The sequence below is a fragment of the Choloepus didactylus genome, chromosome 4 (genome assembly GCF_015220235.1).
Source record: "Choloepus didactylus isolate mChoDid1 chromosome 4, mChoDid1.pri, whole genome shotgun sequence".
In the NCBI taxonomy this organism is placed as follows: Eukaryota; Metazoa; Chordata; class Mammalia; order Pilosa; family Megalonychidae; genus Choloepus; species Choloepus didactylus.
This window is the reverse complement of record NC_051310.1, coordinates 47,059,113-47,081,766: the sequence shown is the minus strand read 5'-3', so window position 1 is coordinate 47,081,766 and position 22,654 is coordinate 47,059,113. Positions and strand designations below refer to the sequence as shown.

The following is a 22,654-nucleotide window of genomic DNA, read 5'->3' as shown; positions in this document are numbered from 1 at the left end:
CCATATCTCAAGTTCACTTACCATTTTCCTGTTTTAAATGTTCATTTTTGCAGATTGGGATCAAGGCCACTCACATTAAGTTACCAAGAACAGCCACAGAATCTGAGGTGAGTTCTGTGCATTGACCATTAAAAGGGCAGCTGATGTACTTTCCTCTCTGGTTTTTGGTTTAGAAGAACTTTAGGGATTGATACACTGAGCATACGCAGCCCTCCAGGTAGTTCTTCAAAGACTGCCTCCAGAAAATCCTTGAATATACCCTCAGAGTCAATGCTGCAGTCCTAGGGTATGAACATTTGTTACTCACAGTGTGATTATGGCACCGCTGGCTTCTGAACCATCCATTATGCTCATTAAAAATGGATCCCTGGACATTTTAAAAACCAAATATATATTCCATTTGTATGATGATCAAGAACACACAACAAATCAGTGGGAATTGAAGTCAGAACTGGTTGCCTATAGATAGGGAGATTGAAGGGAAAGGGCAGGCAGGAAAGGGAAATTCCTGGGGGTGTGGAAATGTTCTGTATTTGTGTTGTCTAATATGGTAGTCCCTAGCTCCATGTGGCTCTTTAATTAAAATGAAATAAAGTTAAAAACCCAGGTCCTCGGTTGTACTAGCCACATTTCAAGTACTCAGTAGCTACCTGTGGCTAGTGGCCACTGTATTAGAAGGTGCACATTACAGAACATTCTCATCATCACAGAAAGTATTATTGGACAGTGCTTCTTTATATCTTGATTTGGGTGATAGCTGCACAGGTATTACTGTTGCAGTATAAGTTATTAAAGTTCGTAGCTCTTTTGTTTGATGGATTTCCTCCCAGACACCTGGGAGACACATTCCATGTTAAAATAGATTTGCTCTCAGGATTCAAGAGGAGAAGTACATTCTGAAAGGGCTACAGTTAACCTCCTGGGAGAAAGTGGGGTGAACTGATTTGTTTTTTAAATTCAGTTTTATTGAGATATATTCACATACCATGCAGTCATCCATGGTGTACAGTCAGCTGTTCACAGTACCATCCTATAGTTGTGTATTCATCACCCCAGTCTATTTTTGAACATTTTCCTTATACCAGAAAGAATCAGAATAAAAAATAAAAATAGAAAAAGAACACCCAGTTCACCACCACCCCCCAACCCACCCTATTTTTCATTTAGGTTTTCTCCCCATTTTTCTACTCTATCCATCCATACACTGGATAAAGGGAGTGTGATCCACAGGGTTTTCACAATCACACTGTCACCCCTTGTAAGCTACAGTGTTATACCATCATCTTCAAGAGTCAAGGCTACTGGGTTGGAGTTCAGTAGTTTCAGGTATTTACTTCTAGCTATTCCAATATATTAAAACCTTAAAAGTGTTTTATCTGTATAGTGCGTAAGAATGTTCACCAGAGTGACCTGTACTCCATTTGAAATCTGTTAGCCGGTGAAGCTTTATTTCGTTTCATTTCGCATCACCCTTTTGGTCAAGAAGATGTTCTCAATCCCACTATGCCAGGTCCAGATTCGTCCCCGGGAGGCATGTCCTACATTGCCAGGGAGATTTACACCCCTGGGAGTCAGGTCCCATGTAGTGGGAGGGCAGCGAGAGGGGCGAACTGATTTTTAACTTGGAAAGTTTTTTGCTGACCTTTTGAATTGTCTATGGTATAACTTTTAGGTTTTAAAGTCCATTATATCTCTGAATGAAGACCCCACTGTACATGGGTTCTTAGTGCAGCTACCTTTAGATTCAGAGAATCCCATTAACACTGAAGCAGTGATCAACGCTATTGTACCTGAAAAAGATGTGGATGGGTAAGTGTTGCTTGGCTTTCTATATTGTGTTGCATGGTTCTGTTTTTATGCATTTCTGTTTCGAGAATACACAATATTTGCTCCTAAAAAGTAGAAACACCTGATTGCCTTTGTTTTCCCCCTTGTTTTCATCTATTTCATTGCTTTAGATTGACTAGCATCAATGCTGGAAAACTTGCTAGAGGTGACCTAAATGACTGTTTTATTCCTTGTACACCTAAGGGATGCTTGGAACTCATCAAAGAAACAGGTAAAAAACGAACAAAAACCAAAGCATCATTTCTTGGAGCCGGGTCTTGACCTATAGATACAGAAGAGGTATATTAGAGGCCGTTAATAAATGGGCTTGATTGGCACAAGTGCCTGTGCTTAACTCTATGAGGTAGTTACTGTTATTGTTCAAAAGCTGAGAAAACAGGCTCAGAGACATTAAGTAACTTTTCCAAGAGACTCGGCTAGTTAACAGCAGAGCCAAGATTTGAACCCAAGTTAATTTGAGTTTGAAGCAGTTTATTTTTGTGAAAAAATAACTTGTAAAATAATAAGCATTCAGATAGTTCAAAGGGCATAAAGTGAAAAGTCCCCACTCCTGAAATGGGCACCAAGTCTCCACAGTAATTCTAGGGCTAGACAGATGGTTGGAAATGGATCTCTTGAGCAGTTGGCGGTAATTCCCCATTACCTAGTCAGTGTGTTGGTATTTTAATTTCACCATGAATACTTTTAGCAGAGACTATTTTTAAAAGGAGGTGTGTCCTGTTAGAGGGAAATAGGTCAGAAGTTTCAAGTGGAAAGTGCTGGCCTGCTTATTTTCCCCAAAGCATAAATGAAAACGTCTGTGGTTGGCAAGAAAAGGTCAAGCCATAAGCCTTAGAGAGCTATTACTGTTCAGCCTCACAACTAAATTGATATTCTACAGCATATTTAGCAAACAGCATGTTATAATGTGATTTAAAAATCCCATGCACTACAGCAGCTGTAGGCTTCCCACTTCCTCTTAGTGAGAGTGAAACTACCATTTGCCCTAAGCCAGCTTATGGACCTTTGCTAAATCCTGAAAAGTGTAGCAAGATAACTTTGAAACCCTTCACATTTTGAGGTATTTACTCCTAGATGTTCATGATGTTAACATTATATAAGAGCTTGTCCTTTTCTGATAAAGTTAACGTTATATAACTGGCAAAATTTAAAACATAAACTCTCTCAAGCAGGGGTCTACTGTCTTCAGCCATCACTGGATAGAGAGGCTAAGACCTAAGTCTTTTAGATCTTATTTTTGCTTTTTTCCTTCTCATGCTTCACTTGGTGGCCCCAAGCAGCCTTAGCCTTGCCTCATCTTTTTGCCTAACTGTTGTGGAATTGGATCTCATTGGACAAGAGGATGAAGTGATCACTTGCCTTCTATTAGATGCTCACCCAAACCATCTCCACTGAGTAGAATATATGAGTCAGTCCTGAAAAGGACATTGATATATTGCCAGAAGAACAAATACTGAGTAGGCAAAAACAAAACAAAAAAGCTTTCTATTACAGTTAAATTTCTCCTTTATCAGTTGTCTGCAAATAACCCTATGTTTCAGCCCCTAGGCCAAAAGGGAAATTTGGATGAGGAACTACCTAAATATACTTAGTGAACTTGGAAAGAACTACCCATACTAATCTAATTTTCTTCTCTTTCTTCTACCTCATTTACATGCACCCTATTTGTTATAACTTTTTCCCTTGTAATTTAATCTGATATCTTCTTCCATATGGCTGTTTAGCTAAACATCAGGTTTTGGATTCTTTTTTCTTCTAGTGTAGGTTTTCTTCCTACTCCTCTATGACTCAAGAATGGATCTTGGCTTAGGCTGCTCTCAAAAACCCACAGCAAGAACACATGTACAAGTCCCAATTTGTAACTGAAAACTCTAGAGTTGAGAATATTCTCACCAAAGAAGGAATGTTTTTAGGAAGGTTTCTGTTGAATGCTAAGAACCTATTTTGTCTTGTTTTTAATGCAAAGGAGGGCAGCTTCCTTCAGACAACTCTGATGCATTCTGGCTTTTCTTTCAGGGGTGCAGATAGCTGGAAGGCACGCAGTGGTGGTTGGGCGCAGTAAAATAGTGGGTGCCCCAATGCACGACTTGCTTCTGTGGAACAATGCCACAGTGACTACCTGCCACTCCAAGACTGTTAACCTGGATGAGGAGGTAAGGAGTCCACAAAAGAGTAGAAGATGTTACTTGTGGGAGCGGGTGCAGAGTGTTGTCTTCACATAATGAGAATGTCAAACATTTAAGTGCCAAGCGCTGCCATGTGCTTTATGCTTTATCCTCATTATCTTGTTTAACACCAGTACCAATTCTATGAGTTGTTTTTCTCTTTTTTATAAAATGAGGAAACAAACTCAGATTAAAAACTTGCCCAAGTTTACACAGTTAGCAAGCAGAGGAACTAAGATTCAGATTTAGTTCCGCTTACACACTTTATGCACCAGTCTGCTTCATGGTACATAAGTATAGGAACTAAGATTGAACCCTGGCAGCCATAGCCCATATTATTCCCAGTGGTCATGCACAGCCTCAGAGGTGGAAGTGCTCCAGAGGGGATAATGGATGGTGGTCCTGTGGCCTTGGTAGCAGCTTGTTCTTGAACCCTGCATTAGATTCCTGAGCCCACAAATTCTCTCACTTACACATCAGTTGGAAAGCATAATTTCCTTAATGTGGGAAGAGAATGGAAGAGAGACCCATTGCTTTTAATCCGCTTAAAGCAATGCTCTATGCAAGGTGGTAGGATACACATTTTGTAGGATAGGGAGCTATCTCAAGATGTTACATAGTTCGAGGACAGGGCCCTCAGCCTGTTGCTCCAAGCCTGTCCTCATCCCTATTCTGCATGTTCTCATTACTTTCCTCGTGTGGTAATATGTGCAGTGAAAGGGGAGCTTCCTGGCGATATAGGAATGAGTGCAGCATATGAAGGACTGTCAGAAACATAGGGCCTCCATATTAGGCCTTAACCCAATAATCTGTGAAATAGCTGATGACAACCAAGAATTTAATAGAGTTCAGGGTTGTCCTTTCCACTTCTAGATTTTATTCATTGTCCCTGTGATGGTTAATTTCATCTGTCAAGTTGACTGGGTTATGGTGTCCAGTTGTTTGGTCCAGCGAGCACTGGCCTAATTGTTACTATGAGGGTATTGCATGGTTTTAAATCATTAGTCAGTTGATTTCATCTATGGCTGATTACATCTCCAATCAGTTGAAGGCCTTAAAGGGAGAACTGATGATTTCAACAGTCAGAAAGAAGAATTTATGTATCTACTTAAGCCAGCCAGCTTCTCTTGGGGAATTCATCAAAACCTTCATGGGAGTTCCCAACTTGCAGTCTGCCCTACAGAATTTAGACCTGCCAATCCCTGCAGTTGCGTGAGCCAATTCCAATAATAAATCTCTTAATATTTACATGTATATGTCAGTATCTTTCTTTGGATGACCTTCACTAATACAGATTTAGCTACCAGGAGTGGTTCTTAAAAGATGATCTTGAGGATATTTCTGAGTTGGGTCTGGGGTTTCGGGTTAATCTGATTAGATTAAAAGCCACTAATAATTCTATTTCTAATGATCAAGATAGCACTTATAGTCCATAGCATGACTTGGCAATAGAGATATGCAAAATAATCACCATTGAATATTGCTATTCAAATGCTTATAAGAGGCAAGGCGATGCATGACAATGTATTTGATACCTTAAACAGAGTTTATGGACTTAAAAATATTATGATGTTGGCTGGTTATTCCTAAATATGCTGGATATAGTTGTTAGAGAAACAGATGAGCCCAAGACTTCAAATTCCCAGCTCAAGTGCTGCATGAAGGACATGAAAGTTTCTCTGTGTGCCCTGAAAGAAATTTATTTCTTGTACCTGCAGAGTTGACATTTCTGAAAACCAGACCAAAATCTAATTGTGCAAATGGCTGGATTACAATAGAAATTGAATTCTCAACCTTGAAGGGTGTCTGCTGTTAAAGTGAGGGCATTGATTGAGAAGGAATGGGATTCTGAAAATTGGAGTGGGGACATAATGGGCTGATAATGATGACTGTGGGGACATTGAAACCTGAGATTCTGTTGGGTCTTCTTTGTCTGATGAATTTGTAACTGCCTCCCCTGATGAAACAGCTCTCATACCTCAGTCTGAAGAGATTAACCTTGTTTTACCAGATGAAACTATAATGGCATGCGCTAAGGTAGTTAGCTTGCAAGACACTGCTAATTACTCTCATGACTCATGCCCACCACCCTTCTTTCCTTCCAGATCCCTAATTAGATTGAAGTCTCAGCAGGCCCCTAATGGTGAGACAAAGTGTGACCCATGAGGAGGTGTCCTATACTCCAAAAGAACTGCATGATTTTTCCAGTTAAAATAGACAGAAATCAGGGGAATACGTGTGAGAATGGATATTAAGAATGATAATGGTGGAAGGAATATAAAGTTGGATCAGGCTGAATTTGTTGATATGGGCCCACTAAGAAGAGATTCTGGATTCAGTGTCATATCTTGAAGGGTTAGAAAGGGCTCTGACATTTTGTTTGGGTGGTTGGCTAAAGTGTGGACCAAAAGGTGGCCTACATTACCTGAAGTCAAAATACCATAACTGCCCTGGTATAATGTGGATGAGGGGATCCAAAGGCTTAGAGATACTGGAATGTTAGAGTGAATTTATCATGTAAGATCTGCTCACCCACCCCAGGAATATCCAGAAGACACATCTTTCGCCAGGACTATAAGAAATAAATTTGTGAGAGCAGCTCATCCCTAAAGAGCTCTGTGGTTGCTCTTTTCTGTAGTTCATAGTTTACTGTGGGAACTGCTGCCACTGAACTTGGATCCTAAAACACAGTGGGGATGATCAGATCCCAGATTGGCAGGAGTCAAGAGGCAGCATTTAATCACCAAAGATAATATGGTGGATGTGGCTACCATAATGGACAGCAGAGACAAAGCAGTGATCAGAATATTCTGACTTGCAGAGACCTATGGTGAAATTCTTACTTGATCTGTATAAGCAGAAGAATTCTAGGTTAAGTGAACAAAGTCTGACTTGAATCACAAAATCAGAAGGTCATGGCCCCTCAATCAATCCTCAGACTTGTGACAGTTTACATACCCAGAATCCCTTGAATGAAGGGAAAGCTGGGTCCCTCTTGGGGAAGAACCTTGCTGCACTGCCAAAAATTTATACTGTTTATCTTCCTCCCAGTCTTCCCCAAAAGGGTCTATTGCCTTTACCCAGGGTAACTCTGCATTGAGGAAAAGGAAATATCCGATTTGGGGGGATTATTAGACATTGGCTCAGAACTGACATGAATTCCAAAAGACCCAAAATGTCACTGGTCCAGAACCCTTGAATCTTGAAGATGATTGTATAAAAATGTAGCTTATGAGGGGTGACAATGTGATTGGGAAAGCCATATGGACCACACTCCCCTTTGTCCAGTGTATGGATGGGTGAGTAGAAAAACGGGGGCCAAAAAAAAAAAAGCACCCAGTGATCTTTTTTACTTTAATTGTTCTTTTTTACTTTAATTTTTATTCTTATTACTTTTGTGTGTTTGGTAATGAAAATGTTCAAAAATTAATTTTGGTGATGGACATACAACTATATGGTGGTACTGTGAGCGATTGAATGTACGCTTTGTATGACTGTATGGTATGTGAATATATCTCAATAAAATTGAATTATTTAAAAAAAAAATGTCGCTGGTCCACCAGTTAGAGTAGGGTCTTATGGAGGTTAGGTGATCAGTGGAGTATTAGCTGATGACCATCTCACCTTGGGTTCCTGGAACCATTCTATGGTTATTTCCCTAGTTCTGAAATGCATAATTGGAATAGATATACTCCGCAACTGGCAGAATCCTCACATTGGTTCCCTGACTTTGTGGAGTAAGGGCTGTGATGGTAGGAAAGGCCAAGTGGAAGCCACTAGAACTGCTGCTAACTAGCAAAAGAGTAAACCAAAAGCAATCCTGAAGGGATTGCAGAGATAAATGCACAGACTTGAAGGATGCAGAGGTGGTGATTCCCACCACATCTCTGTTCAACTCTCCTATTTGGCCATTGCAGAAAACAGATGGATTATCATAAACTCAACCATGTGGTAACTCTAATTGTAGCTGCTGTTTTAGATATAGTATCTGAGCAAACCAAGACAGCCCATGATACCTGGTATGCAGCTCTTCAGCTGGCAATTACTTTTTTCTCAATACCTGTTAATAAAGTAAAGCACCAGTTTACTTTCAGCTGGCAAGGCCAGCAATCCACCTTCACTGCCCTACCTCAGGGGTGTATCAACTCTCCAGCCTAATGTCATAATCTAGTCCGCAGTGTGATGTCTTTTCCTTCCACAAAACAACACACTGGTCCATTATATTGATGACTTTAAGCTGACTGGACCTAGTGAACAAGAAGTAGCAACTACTCTAGATTTATTGGTAAGACATTTGTATGTCAGAGGGTGCAAGACAAATCCAACAAAAATTCAGGGGCCTTCCACTTCAGTGAAATTTCTAGACGTCCAGTGGTGTGTGGGGTTTGTTGAGCTATCCCTTCTAAGTTGAAGGGCAAAGTGTGAATCTGGCTCTTCCTACAACCAAAAAAAGATGCCCGATGCCTAGATGGCCTTTTTTGATTTTGGAGGCAACATATTCCTCATTTGGGTGTGCTGTTCCAGCACATTTGATGAGTGACCTGAAAATCTCTTAATTTTGAATGGGGAGCAGAACAAGAGGAGGATCTGCAACAGGTCCAGGCTGCTGTTCCAAGCTGCTCAACTATTTGGCCCATATGATCCAGCAGATCCAATGATGCTAGAAGTTTCGATGGCAAATAGAGATGCTGTCTGGAGAAACTTTGGCAGGCCCCTATAGGAGAATCACAGTGCAGACCCTTAGGGTTTTGGAGCAAAGCTCTGTCATCCTCTGCACTTAATGACTCTTCTTTTGAGAAACAGCTTTTGGCCTGCTGCTGGGCCTTAGAGGAGACCAAACACCTAACATGGGCTGCCAGGTTACCATGAGACCTGAGTTGCCTATCATGAACTGTGTGTTGTCTGACCCACCAAGCCATAAAGATAGGCATGCACAGCAGTACTTCATCATCAAATGGAAATGGTATATACAAGACCTGGCTTGAGCAGGCCTTGAAGGCACAAATAAGCTACATGAGGAAGTGACCCAAATGCCAGTGGCCCCAGTCCTGCCACATTACCTTCTGTTTCCCAAACTGCAGCTGTTGCTTCTTGGGGGAGTTCCCTAAGATCATTTGACTGAGGAAGAGAAACTTTGAGCCTGGTTTATAGATGGTTCTGCATGATATACAGGTACCACCTGAAAGTGGACAGCTGCAACACTAGAGCCCCTTTTTGGGACATCCTTGAAGGACATTGGTGAAGGGAAATCCTCCCAGCAGGCAGAATTTTGAATAGTGCAGTGGGTTGTTCATTTTGCTTGGAATGAGAAGTGGCTGGAGTACTGATTCATGAGCTTTTGGCTAATGGTTTGGCTGAATGGTCAGGACTTGGAAGGAACATGATTGGAAAATTAATGACAAAGAGGTCTGGAAGAGAGGTATGTGGATAGACCTTTCTGAATGGATGAAAAACATGACGATACGTGTGTCCCATGTGAATATTCGCCAGAGGTTGACTTCAGCAGAGCAGTACTTTAATAATCAAGTGGATAGGGTGACCTGTTCGTTCTGTGGATACTAGTTGGCCTCTTTCCCCAGCCAGTCTTGTGGGCCCATAAACAAAGTGGCCATGGTGGTAGGGATGGAGGTTTTGTATTTGCTCAGCCACTCACTATTGCCAGCCTGGCTATAGCCACAGCTGAGTGCCCAGACTGCCAGCAGCAGAGACCAATATGGCATCATTCCCTGAGGTGATCAGCCTGCTACCCAGTGGCAGTTGATTACATTGGACCCCTTCTGTCATGGAAGGGGCAATATTTTGTTCTTACTAGAATAGATATTCTGGATATAGGTATGCCTATGCACCATCATCTTCACACAGAATTGTTTCTGAGAGCAAGGAACCCTCTTCACAGCAAGTGAAGTGCAGGAATGGGCACATGCTCATGGAATTCCCTTGTCTTACCATGTTCCCCCTGAAGCAGCTGTATTGATAGAATGGTGGAATGACCTTTTGAAGATTCAATTATGGCACCAACTGGGTGACAATACCTTGCAAGGCTTGGAGCAGTGTTCTTTAGAAGGCTGTGTAAGCTCTGAATCAGCATCCATTCTGGTGCTCTTTCTCCCATAGCTAAGATTCATGAATTCAGGGATCAAGGAGTGGAAATGGAAATGGCACCACTCACTATTATCACTAGAAAATTTTTTCTTCCTGTCCCTGTGATCTTGAGCTCTGCTGGTCTACAGGTCTTAGTTCCAAAAGGAAGAATGATTCCACCAGGAGACACAATGATTCCTTTGAACTGGAAGTTAAGGCTGCCACCTGGCCACTGTGCCTCATGCCTCTAAATCAACAACCAAAGAGAGGAATCACTGTACTGGCTAGGTGGTTGATGCAGATTATCAAGGGGAAATAGTACTGCTAATACACAATGGAGGTAAAGAAGAATTTGCTTGGAATACAGGAGATCCTTTAGAACGTCTCTTAGTACTTCCATTCCTGACATTAAAGTCAGTGGAAAACTGCAGCCCAATCCAGGCAGGACTACTAATTGCCCAGAAACTTCAGAAATGAAGGTTTGGGTCACCCTACCAGGCAAAAAGCCAAGGTCAGCTGAGATGCTTGCTGAGGGCTAAGGGAATATGGAATGAGCAGTGGAAGAAGGTAGTTAGAAATACAAGGTACATCCAGAAGGTGACATCTGGTCACCAAATAAGGACTATAATGGTTATGAATGTTTCTTCCTTGTTTTGTTATGAATATGCTTTTGTATATATACAGTAAGCAAATTTCTTTGTTTTCTTCCCTGTCTTATCTCCTTATCATGTAGCACAAATTGTGTTAACTTTTATGACAGTATTTAATTTACAGGATATCAAGTTTCAGAGCGTATATTACCCAGGGTCTTACATCCTCTTTTAGGAAAGGGTTAATGCGTTTCTGGTTGTATGCAGGACAGTTGAATTATTGTAGGTGACAGTATGACTGTTACTGGTTTTATTTAAAGATTATGGTTTGAGGAGATGTATATGAGTGCCAAGTTGACAAGGGATAACTGTGATGATTAATTTCATGTATCAGCTTGTCTGGATTATGGTGTCCAGTTGTTTGGTCAAGCAAGCATTGGCCTAATTGTTACTGTGAGGGCATTTTTTGGATTTAAATCATTAGTCTGTTAATTGCAGCTATGGCTGATTATATCTACAATCAACAAAGGAGATCACCTTCAGTAGTAAGAAAAGAATTTGTCTCTGCTTTAGCCATCCTGCTTGTCCTGGGAATTCTTCGAGACTTTCATTGGAGTTCCCAGTTGGTGACCTGCCCTGTGGAATTTGGACTTGCCATTCTCTGCAGTTGCATGAGCCATATATAGGATATATCCTATCTGTTCTATTTCTGTGGAGAACCCTAACTAATACAGTCTGTTTCCTTGTTTAATTTCTGAAGTCAAAATCCCCTTCCCGTAGGTTAATAAAGGTGATATCCTGGTGGTTGCAACTGGTCAGCCTGAAATGGTGAAAGGGGAGTGGATCAAACCTGGGGCAATAGTCATCGACTGTGGAATCAATTATATTCCAGGTAAGTGTTACTGGAGGAGGAAGGTAGTTTCTGATGGAGGGACAAGTCGAGAGAGGATGATGTCTAGATCTTCAAATGAAGCCTGAAAGAGAGTCTCTCTCATCCTAGTTGTGTGCTTGAAGTACTGAAGTGTAGAGATTGAGTTATCTGAGGGTAGATGTGGTTAGTAGGTGATATAGTTGCCACTTGAACACATCTCCACCTGACATCAGAGCCTGTGATTTTAACCATGGTGCTGTATTTTAGTGGAATTGTTGCCAAGTGCTATGAGAGTCCAGAAGAGGGACTCATTCTGCCAAGGGTTCTTTAGGAGGCTTTACAAAGATTTTGACGAGGGCTTTCTTCCAGGCAGAAAGCATAAATCCAGCTTCTTACTCATATACAAAACTGCACCTGGCTTCCTCATCCTCAAGTTACTCCCGTCTCCTTGGTTTTGTTTAATGATACTACCATTCTCCCTTCCCCAGGTTTGAAACCTCTTAGTTTCCCTCCCTATCATTCCTTCCGTTGTTTCAGTTTTTTAGTATTAGAAAAATTTTTTCTCTATTGTCATTGTCACCACTGAGTGTTTTCCCCTCAGGTGGAGTATTATTATAAATTCCTTCTTACGGTTCCCTCCTCCAGCCATTCCTACTCAGATCCATCTGCATGCTCTTGTCTTGCCATATTGACCTTCTGACATGAACCTGTGAGCCTCATCCTCCCATGTTACCTGCAGGCTCCTTAGCCTCACCCTGTAGTTTCAACATGCTTCTGCAGCCTTTTTTCTCACTCACACTTTGCAGATACTTGCATTAAACTTTTGAAAAATTGCACTTCTCTGTACAGGCTTTGTTTGTCCTTGGCAGTTTCCATGCTTGCATCATTAGTGGATCAGACGGTTCTTGCATTATGAAATTTTTCAAACAGAAAATTTGAAAGAAAAATACAAGAAAACCTGAATACATGCCTCATAGATTCCAGAAAGGAATAGAATATAGTTGAGCCCCTATTTCGGTGAATCAAGCACCATGCCAGGCCCTGCGGTTACACAATTAAATAAGGCTCAACTGTAATCTTAACCTTCAGCCTCTTCCTTCTCACCTCCTTCATGTCTTGAAATGCCCTGCCCTCCTTCCAAACCTTAACTGATTTCCCCTCAACAGGGACAAACTCCCCTTCTTTTAAAAATCCTCTCTCCCCTCCCATAGAACTTTGCGTTTCTTTTATTGTGTGTGTCTTATGTTTGGTGTACACCTGTGCTCTGCTCTACCTGATAGTCACCTCCTCACAGGCAGTAGTTCCTGGGGTGCAGTGTCCACCTTAATGCCTTCCAATTGCAGGCACTCAGGTTTGTTATAGCAAGAGTAATCTTTTTTCTTCCTTTCCATCTCAAGTTTGAAGTATAGACATTAAGCTGCCAGGAACATTAGTCATTGTCAAGTCTTCACTGTTTTTAACCTCCCTCCTACTCTCCCTACCATGCTTTTAAGACAGTAGCTCATAATTGATCACTCATTTTCTTGTAGTGTAATTATCTAATATGTGATAAAGAAATTGCTCTCCTACAACTCCTCACTTTGAGTACTTGCAGTATGACATTCAAGCTCATTCTGTTTAAAACCTTGCATCTTCTATATTATATTTCTGCTTTTGGCATTCTTTGGATTTGATATGAAAGATGGAAGAAGAAAAACCTGAGTGGGGATTTTGAGTCTTGCAGATAGGTATGAAATGTTGACTTACATGAATCTCCCCAGCCTGTTCATATTTATTCTTCATATAGATTGTAAAATACAAATAAAAGCCGTGTCTTCTACTCCTCGTCAGCTGCATTTGTATTGATCCAAGGCATGTAGGCAAACAAATACTGATAACACTGGCTTTTTTTGTTCCCCAAGGATTGCATAATCTGTAGTGAGAACAGGGTGTACTTGGAAACCTAAAGACTATTCTTTGCAGATGTTCATTTTGGTTCATATTTCAATTTAAATTGTTTGCATGGCACACTGAGGGACATCATAAGTCATTTGCCAAATTAAGAATGAATTAAAGGTGTGTACATTTTTTCAGAAATTCTTTTTTTAAGATTCAAATGCAGAACAGAAAGCACTGGCCAGAGAAATATATTAAAGTATTCTTCCTGTTTGGCTTACTAGAGATCATTTGAGAAGGGGTAGATCAATAGTCAGTATTTTATTTGGAAGGGATGTTAAAAGAGATTGCCCACCCTACCCCAGTCCAATATAGTGGCTTCTGGATTCTGTATCGTTCTAATAATATACCGGCCTCTATTATTAGTGATTCCAAAATTAAATGTGAAGAAGTCAAATCACTGCTAGGTCTTAGATTTTATTCGTACATATGATTTCCCAATGAAACGATTATTTTAGGGCTGGGAGTAAATAACCAACAGGTTTTGCTGGCTACTGAAGTCATATAGTTAGGGTGAGAAATGGCCACTTTTTCTATTGGCCACATCACATCATCCCTGAAACACTGTTCATAAATCAGAGAACATGTGTCAACCCTAATGGTGTTTGGTTATAGATCGTTAAGGAGCAAAACCAAACTCAACACAGCGTTTAGTTGTGCAGTTATTGATATGTATCTCCTATTCATGGAGAAAATAAAATGGCTAACAATAATAAATAGAAAGAGGAGCAGTGGGTATTTTAAGCTATCTTCAGTATTAGACGGTTGAAACATGTACGAAGGGCAAACCCTTAAAGTATTTCCTCGGCCTTTTGAAACTTGATGCTAGGAGTTATGAGAGGAAATGTTCTGTCCTAGCTTGCTGCTTTTTAATCTTCTAAAAACCAGGAAACTGTCCCAAGGAGTTCTATTCACCAGCTCTCTGGGTATGCTGACATATAAAAAAAATACCTTACGTATCCAGGGTGTTAAGGGAAATCTCTTATGTTTGAGGAATGCTTTTTTGATTTCAAGAATATGTACGTTTTCTCATTTGATTCTCAGCAACTTGGTGAGATAGGTAGTGTTATCCTCTTTACATCTTTGGGCTTCCGATAAATAAAGAGTCCACAGGGGCTTTGTGGACCAACAGTTAATAGAAGAGCTGATCCTAGAACCTAGGTCTCTTAAGTCTGGCCTTTTGTGTACATGGTGAGTTTCCTTTCTCAGTTTTGGAGATCCAAAAAAGAGAAGTGGTGATGTGCCTCAGATGCTACCTAAGATAAAAACAGAAGTAGATCCTGCCTCTGGAGCCCGTGGGCTACAAGGCCTCGACCCGTCCCCCAGCCCCTCCCGGAAGTGCACTGAAACCAAGTGTGGGATGGTCTTTGTGTGAGTGAGCAATGATGCATCACTGGGTTTTGTTCTTTTGAATAGCTATTCTTTGCTGGTAAAATTTGTAATTGTTCTTGCATCCTTTTAAGAGAAATGTAATTATATTCTTTGCCTTTAGCATATATTTAAGTAGCTGCTCATCTTCGGAATTGGATGTTGAATTGTTCCTCTGTCTCAGTCATGGTGCTTACAAAATGCTGACAGTTGCTGTAGAAACAGTATCTGGCAGCTGTGACATAGCTGGAGCTTTGTGCACCCAAAAAATTCCTTTGTAGGCCTTGGCAAATTAACATTTTAAGTGGTCCTCATTAAATATTGGGTAGTTGGCTTTAAGAATAAAAACCAGTTGGTGTTTTATTTGCCACCTGATACACTACAAAAAGATTCTCCTGTGGTTCTAAATAACTACTTAAGCATCTTGTGAATTTTTGCAGGCAATATAATTTTCTCCCTAGGAAACAGCAAATGCCTGTCATCCTAGAACTTTTAAGTAATGTATGCTTTTGGGCCAGATGGAACTACAAACCCCAAATTCTACTTAGTTTCTGAAACAAACTGTCATAATTGATATTTAACTCAGTAATACATACCAGGATTGCCATTTTGAGACTTTGCTTTGTCTTTTTTCCCCCTCCTTTTTTGAGCAGATGATACAAAAACAAATGGGAAAAAGGTTGTAGGTGATGTGGCATACGAAGAGGCCAAAATGAGAGCGGGCTTCATCACCCCTGTTCCTGGGGGAGTTGGACCCATGACAGTTGCAATGCTGATGCAGGTACTTGTCAATAAAAGTTTCTGTAATAATTGTAAGAAGATGATAGAATTCAAGAGACTGCTCTTCCCCTGAGTAGAAATGTTATAAAGCTTTCTCAAAGCTAAGTAAGGATGTGAGTCTATTGAAGAAAGAAAGGAATTGGAAGAACAAAGATATAAAATCAATCATATTAGTAGAGGAAGGTAGGGGTGGCACATTTCTAATTTACTTTGGAATACAACTTCAGAGAAAAGAACACGGCAAACACATTGACCTTGCTGGGCATGTTTGGCTCACTTGCCCTTTTTTACACACGGCAGTTGATGTGGGGAGAGGCAGGCAGCCCCAAAACATTTTAGGTGCTCCCAGACTCTTGCTTAGAATCAAAGCATGTTTCCAGGTAATCATGAAGCAGTTCATGGGGCATATTAAACTGGAAGGATCTAGGATTTGGAACAGAGGTGGGGGTTAAAAGAATCACCTCTTATAAGCTCCGTTTATGTCATTGTGTTTAGAGCACAGTAGAGAGTGCAAAGCGTTTCCTGGAGAAATTTAAGCTGGGAAAGTGGATAATTCAGTATCACAACCTTAACCTCAAGACACCTGTTCCAAGGTAAAAGTGAAAATTACAGATTTAAAATTTTGTAGAATTGTTGAGTTTACTTGACAGGTACCATGGATGCATGTATGCTCTTGAAAGCACCATCAGAGGTTGGGGTGGGGGAATGTTACTAGTGTGGGATTAATTAAATTCATTGACTAATGATCAATACACATTTTTTACGTTTCTTTTAAGTGACATTGATATATCACGATCTTGCAAACCAAAACCTATCAGTAACCTGGCTCGAGAAATTGGTCTGCTCTCTGAAGAGGTAGAATTGTATGGTGAAACAAAGGCCAAAGTTCTGCTGTCCGTTTTACAACGCCTGAAGCACCAGCATAATGGAAAATACGTGGTAGTGGCTGGGTATGGTTGTTATTACCAGGGATTGCATTTGCACTTAGCACCTATATGTGATAGATGCCTTTAGTTTAGTTTTAGCATTTTCCACATATATTTTTTATCTCATTTTATCCTCACAACAAACCAGAGATGAGAAAATTGGTCAAGATTATCCAGCTAGTAGGTGGAAAAATTGGGTCTTAAATCCTGGTCTTCAGGTGGAATCTTTTTTTTTTAAACCCAAATTCATTAATTCAGTAGATCTATTGAGCCTTCATTTTAATTGCTGGAGTAGCTTACTTATAAAAGCGAGTTTTTGAGGCTGTAAATTGAGACATTAAAATTATATCAGGGCCTCCTTACAAGATAAAGTATATTTATGTATAGCTCCTTATAGTGAGAAGAGCTAATGTGTCATAGTCTTTTTTAACTTAAAATTTTGGAGAAATTACAACTAAGATTCTAGAAAAAGATCCCTTTCATGCCTTTTGCCTTTCTTATTATCCACATCAAATCATTCTCTAGGATCTGCTAGGTCTGTCTTAGTGACTCGGATAAACGTAAGCTTGTAAGTAAGCCTTTCTCTTTTCTTTCATCTTGAAGAATAACTCCAACACCTCTGGGAGAAGGAAAAAGCACAACCACAATTGGGCTGGTGCAAGCCCTTGGTGCCCATCTTCATCAGAATGTATTTGCATGCGTGCGGCAGCCTTCCCAGGGCCCAACCTTTGGAATAAAAGGTATTAGTGGGCTAAGCCCTGGGTGGCCAGAGGGTACCTTCTCCTCAGCTCTTCCTGGCCAACTTGCCCTGACCCATGGTTGCATATAGGGCCTTTAGCTCATTTAGACACCTGGAATGTCCTCCCCAGACACTCCTATCCTGTTGCTTTTGGTGAAGGCTCATCAGACCATCCCAACTCCTGCAGTTACTGTTTGACCCTGCACAGGAAATCCCTGGGTATTCTGATTTGCTAGAGCTGCCATTATGCGAAAAACCAGAAATGGATTGGCTTTTATAAAGGGGGTTTATTCCGGTGCAAATTTAAGGTTCTAAGGCCATAAGAGTGTCCAAACGAAGGCATCAACAAGAGGATATTTTCATTGAAAAACTACCGATGTCATCTGTAACACCTCTGTCAGCTGGGAAGGCACGTGGCTAGCATCTGCTGGTTCTTTCTTCCTGGGTTGTGTTTCAAAATGGCATTCTCCAAAATGTCTCTGGGCTTGTCTCTCTCAGCTTCTTTAGCTCCTGTGCATCTAAGCGTTGGGGGTCCTCTCATAGCTTCTTTGGAACAAACCCTGCACTAGCATCTCCAAACATCTCCAAGTATCAGCTTCCAAGCATCTCTCCAAAAGTCTCTCAGCTGTTCTGAGCTCTTTCTGTCTGTGAGGTCTCTTATAAGACTCCAGTGATTTAATTAAGACCCACCTTGAATGGGTGGGGTCCACATCTCCATGGAAATAATTTAATCAAATGTTTCCACAGAGTAATCAGTCTGCTCTCACAAGACTGCATTAAAGAACATGGCTTTTGGGGGGACTTAATATATCCAAACCAGCATACCAGGATAGGTTATAGGTAATTGGAGGTGCTTTTATTTGGCCTTAATAGTCAGTTGTCACAGTAACAATAAAGGTAATTGTAGCTATTGATCATCATGCTGTGTTTCTGGAGACAAACACAAACTCCTCAGATGCTTCACCCTGTTGAAGATAAGAAAAGCTTAGCCTTATTGAGCTTATGCTTTGTGTCAGGTGTTGTGCTAAGCAGTTTTTGCACATTATTTGATTTTACCCTCCAGAATGAAATAGTATTATCACTATTTTATAGTAATGACAACTGAGACTTCAGAGGTGTCTTGGTTGAGGCACCATTGTTAAGTACCGGAGGCTGGGCCTCTACGTCTGAACTGCAGGCCTGCAGTTTTAACTATTTCAAATTCTTAAAAAATACTGTCAATACAATGTTGCATCTTCTGATTGGATAAAAACAGATTAGTAATCATGCTTCACCTTCAGTTATTTTTATTAATTACTAATAGGTCCTTAGAGTTATCTTCCTCATTTGCTCAGTGATAGGGTCCACGTATTCTACTTATTCTAGCTGTTACTACTAATGTTCATCTGGAGTATACCTTTGCCCTTCTGCCTATTGTTTTGCTAAATTTTACAGATGTGCTGACTTAGTTCTGTTTTTGAGCTTGTCATAAAAACCCCTTTCAATGTCAGAATGAGTCTTTTCCTTTGTTCTGCTTTTTTGAATCCAGTCTTCTTCTTTTCCTTTTATGACAATTTGCCCCCATTGCATGTTTTTTGCCTTCAAGAACCACAAAATCTGTACCCTAAATTGGCGTTTATCTCACTGATAACCTGGTAACCTGGACATTTTTTAGTCTGGGTCTTGTTAACAATTCTTAGGAGTCACGGGAAACCTGTTTCTAAAGGTAATGTGAAATGGTTTTGTCATTTAGGCCCAGATTTCAGTTGAAAAATGGCAGCATGAGCAAGATCAAGTGTTACAGCTTGATCAGATCTGTTCAAAGTGGTTGTAAAAAGTAAATAAGTAATATGTAAGTTATAAAACCTGATTTGATTTATTTCATTTCCACATGGAGAAGCATGCATACTGTAAGTCCTCACCCTTGACCTGTCCTCTAGGTGGCGCTGCAGGAGGTGGCTACTCGCAGGTCATTCCTATGGAAGAGGTAAATGTTTTGGGATTTGGCCAAGTCATACCTTTTATTATGGTTTTTCCCTCCTAAGATTAACCTTTTTTGGAGATTTCTTTGTAGGCAAGCAACTTGTTTTTCAGCAGAAGCAACTCTGAAGGGAAAAGCATCTTGTAGACTTGTGAAGCAGCTTAGTATTTTTTTTTTTAATACAGTTTTATTGAGATGTGGTCATACACCATGCAGTCCATCCAAAGTATACAATCAGTGTCTCATAGTATCATCACATGCAACTTAGTTTTTTGACTGCCAAGGACTTCGAAGTCTGGCTCTTGGTGGAAATAATTTTAAGAAAGTGATCAAATGGAGCATTAGGTTACAAAGAATGAACTTCCAGTGAGTTCAGAGTAATATCTACAGAAATGGAAACAATGTAAAAAGAAATAGAGTTGGTGCTGCTGCAGCAGTCTCTGATTTCCTTCTTGCTCACTGTTGAAAGTACTGAGCGTCTCATCAGTAATCCAGTGTTGCTGTCGATCCCCGTAGTATGGTGTTTGTGGTTTCTGGACATGTCATTTAGGAAGACCACATGTTCTGTGGGAGGAGTTTCTTCTGAAAACAAGTAGTCTAGTCGATTTTAAGAGCTGTCTCTGTTCAGTGTTTGCCCGCCAGCTGTGCTGACCCCAGTCCACCATTGGCTTTATTCTGGGGTTGATTTGGTTGCCCTAGAAAGGAAGTTGGAAAGATGCAGAGAAGTTGGAAGACTGACATGGTTTCTGTTCTTTTGTAGTTTAATCTCCACCTCACTGGTGACATCCATGCCATCACTGCAGCTAACAATCTTGTTGCTGCAGCCATCGATGCCCGGATATTCCACGAATTGACACAGACAGACAAGGCAGGTGCTGGTGCCCCATGGACCCCAGGCACACTTTCTATGCAGTTGACATGTTGGTTCCTTGGTGCTGGTGATGCAGATAAGAAAGCAGTGGGTCTCCTCTCATTTAAAAGCCACCTCCCCTGAACAGTTTTATTCACATACCATACAATCTATCCTAAGTGTACAATCACTGGCTCTTGGTATAATCACATAGTTATGCATTCACCACTACAGTAAGTTTGAGAATATTCTCATTTATTTTCCTCTTTCTTGAAGGCTCTCTATAATCGTTTGGTTCCGTCAGTAAATGGAGTGAGAAAGTTCTCTGATATCCAAATCCGAAGGCTACGGGTAAGCTGCTTCTTTCTTTAATTTTGATAATGTGTACATTTTGGTAAATGTTAAGAAGGAAGCAGTCCCCTCAGTCAGCCTCTTTTGTATCATGTTACATCAATAACTGTAGTCTTAAGGTCATGACATACATAGAAGGGACCAATGGTGAAGGTTTCATACATCTATACATTGGAAGTGGCTAGTCTTGGAATAGTACTGACAGTCTGTCCTCAGCTAGGAAGAAAACTGGCATTGCCCTTTCAGCGTGTGCAGGAGGCAGCCAGGAGACCTTGAAGCAAGTTGATTGTATAACTTGTAAAATAGGTATAATAGTACTTTCCTTGGCCTGTATAGATAAAATACTAGAAGAATACCTGCCAAACACTTAAAACATGGTTACTGTTATGTTTATATGGATTTTTATAATGAATACATAGTCATTAAACAAGCACTATATCATATGACCCAGAAGTCACACACCTAGATATTACCTAAGAGAAATAAAAACACAAAAACCAGTACATGAATGTTTATAGCAGCTTTATTAACAAACTGGAAATAACCCAAATGTTCATCAATAGATTAGTAAATAAACAGACTGTGGTACAGCTATACATGAAATACTACTCAGCAATAAAAAGGGATGAACTATTGATATACACAACAACCTGGATGAATCTCAGAGGCATTGTTCTGAGTTAAAGAAGCCAGACTCAAAAGGTTGCATTTTATGCAACCATTTATGCTACCATTTATATGGTATTCTCAAAAAGACACAAGATAAGAGAAAAGATCAGCAGGTGCCAGGTGTTAATGGGTGGGGAGAGGGTTTGACTATAAAGGATAAAATAAAATTCAAAAATATATTCGTATATTACTTTTACTGAACATGTAAGAAAAGAAATGATAGATTTTTATAAGTTCTTTAGATAGCCTGACACAATCAATAAATAGTATTTACTGCTTGTTATCAACAGTAGTTCTATTCACTTTATTTTTAAATAATTTTTAGTAACTTAATATTTTGATGCTGCTACAAATAATGCATGGAGTTTCTCTCTTTTTTTTTGAACCATTGAGAAAAAACTCACTTAAATAGTTTGGTGTTCCTTAGCTTGTTTTGTTTTCACATACCCTAAAAAGTTGTCTTCTGTAAAGCAGTGGGGTACCATGGAAAGATCAGGTGACTTCTGATCTCAGCTACTGTAACTTTCTGTCAGAGGGTCTAGACTAACTAATTGTTTAAAAAGCTCTAGGATTTTAAATCAAGGGACTTGCCCAAGGCTATACTGTAGTACCCCTGGCAGCCTGGAATTAGGACCCAGGTCTCTTGTTTGCTGTGTCCCCAAGCATCCTCTCTTGCAGCATTATTCAGTCTGCTCCATGGTGCTCAGTGAAGAGTGGATTGTCAACAGCACATTCTTAACATAGTGACTGAGGGTTTTGCTTGGTTCTGTAAACAGTGCCATGTTCCAGGCCTGTGGGGTTATTTGGCAAGCCAGTGAGAGGCCAGCTCTGAAAACACATCTGAGTCTGAAAGAAGGTCCTCGTAGACACGAAAGGAATCATGGGACGATTATGAGTGGACTGATCTAGTGAGGCCCACTTATATCTACCATGAATTGGAAGAAATGAACATGTTTTTGATTTTGGGGTGTGACCTGGGTATACATAATAAATAAATAAAATTTCCAATTTCTGTGAGAAGGAAAGAGGAACCCTTTTTGTGTCTTTTGGAAGAGTGAGAAGGCAGCAAAAGTAAAGTGCTACATAAAAATAATGTAAAAGTGATTTATATTCGTTTTTATTGATGCTTCTTTTTACCCTTCCTAAAATTTCATTTAAAGTGGGCTTCTCAGTTGTCTGATTGAAAAAGGTTTGCACATTGCTTTTACATGTGTTTAGGAAATAACCCCTAGATTAGCCAGTTTTCCTTCTGAGTTTAAGATGGCTTGTATTTCCCAGAGGGGATCTTTATTTCTGGATATGCCAGGTTTAAAATTTTTAAAAATTTATTATGCTTTTGTTTGTTTTGTCTTACTTTATATTTAATTTTCCTACCTCTTCAGAGACTAGGCATTGAAAAGACTGACCCTGCTACGCTGACAGATGAAGACATAAACAGATTTGCAAGATTGGATATTGACCCAGAAACTATAACTTGGCAAAGAGGTACCCAAGGGTATACATGCCCCCTTTGATTTGGAT

At 40.2% G+C, this 22,654-nt stretch overlaps 1 protein-coding gene across 3 annotated transcripts in view; it reads left to right on the top strand.

Annotated features, from left to right (window-relative positions):
- The window catches only part of MTHFD1 (methylenetetrahydrofolate dehydrogenase, cyclohydrolase and formyltetrahydrofolate synthetase 1), a 74,828-nt gene that overhangs the window by 17,734 nt on the left and 34,440 nt on the right, over window positions 1-22,654 (top strand). For all 3 annotated transcript variants that reach the window (XM_037832546.1, XM_037832545.1, XM_037832547.1), the window contains exons 4-16: window positions 54-107; window positions 1,673-1,809; window positions 1,959-2,059; window positions 3,865-4,001; window positions 11,465-11,576; window positions 15,512-15,639; window positions 16,134-16,231; window positions 16,415-16,588; window positions 17,168-17,304; window positions 19,223-19,269; window positions 20,024-20,131; window positions 20,390-20,464; window positions 22,516-22,618. In XM_037832546.1, coding sequence (XP_037688474.1) covers window positions 54-107; window positions 1,673-1,809; window positions 1,959-2,059; window positions 3,865-4,001; window positions 11,465-11,576; window positions 15,512-15,639; window positions 16,134-16,231; window positions 16,415-16,588; window positions 17,168-17,304; window positions 19,223-19,269; window positions 20,024-20,131; window positions 20,390-20,464; window positions 22,516-22,618 — 1,411 coding nt within the window. The remainder of the gene's footprint in view (window positions 1-53; window positions 108-1,672; window positions 1,810-1,958; window positions 2,060-3,864; window positions 4,002-11,464; window positions 11,577-15,511; window positions 15,640-16,133; window positions 16,232-16,414; window positions 16,589-17,167; window positions 17,305-19,222; window positions 19,270-20,023; window positions 20,132-20,389; window positions 20,465-22,515; window positions 22,619-22,654) is intronic.